The following is a 727-nucleotide window of genomic DNA, read 5'->3' on the forward strand; positions in this document are numbered from 1 at the left end:
TGCAAGTCCAACATTGGTGTCCACTTCCCACTTCTTCCCACTCAACAATCATAGGAAAGATAACATGACCTTGTCCTCACTACACCCAGCACTCTTGCCACCACATCCCCCTCCACGTGTCAAAATCCCATTGCTTCCAATAATACCAAACCCAAATTACAAAAATACCCCCTCTCCCCCTTCTATTAATGTTAATGCCCAAAAGCTTCTCCCTCCCCATACATACCCTTGCAATAATAATAATAATAACAACTCATCATCACTATTATTACTACTAAAGCACTAGCTATATGCTTATTAGAGAGAGAAGAGAAAGAGGTTTAGAAAGAGAGAGAGTTATAAAGTGAAAGCTAAGAAAGAGAGAAACAAAAGAAAGAAGAGAAATCATCAATGGAGAAGATGGTGTTTGAGGAAACTGAGCTCAGGCTTGGGCTGCCAGGGAACAACAAGAAGAAGAACAATGAAAAGAAGAGAGGGTTCTCTGAGACCGAATCTGAAACTGAGAGTGATGAGAACAATAATAGTGATGAAACTTCCAACACTACCGTGGATTTGTTGCTGAATCTCTCATCACCAAAGAAGGAAGCAAATAAGAATAACAACAATAATGGTGTTGTTGCTGAGAACCACTCATCTCCTAATAATAATAAGGAGAAGAATCTTCTTCCTTCTGATCCTGCCAAGCCTCCTGCTAAGTAAGTCCTATAAAAAAATTCGTATTAAATTA

The 727-nt window shown here is 39.1% G+C and overlaps 1 protein-coding gene across 1 annotated transcript in view; it reads left to right on the top strand.

The window, feature by feature from the left end:
* Window positions 240-727, top strand: part of LOC107624892 (auxin-induced protein AUX28) — a 6,636-nt gene continuing 6,148 nt past the window's right edge. The window contains exon 1 of the mRNA XM_016327369.2: window positions 240-695. Within this exon, the coding sequence (XP_016182855.1) occupies window positions 391-695 (305 nt within the window). The 5' untranslated portion in view covers window positions 240-390. The remainder of the gene's footprint in view (window positions 696-727) is intronic.

The sequence above is a fragment of the Arachis ipaensis genome, chromosome B02, assembly GCF_000816755.2.
Source record: "Arachis ipaensis cultivar K30076 chromosome B02, Araip1.1, whole genome shotgun sequence".
In the NCBI taxonomy this organism is placed as follows: Eukaryota; Viridiplantae; Streptophyta; class Magnoliopsida; order Fabales; family Fabaceae; genus Arachis; species Arachis ipaensis.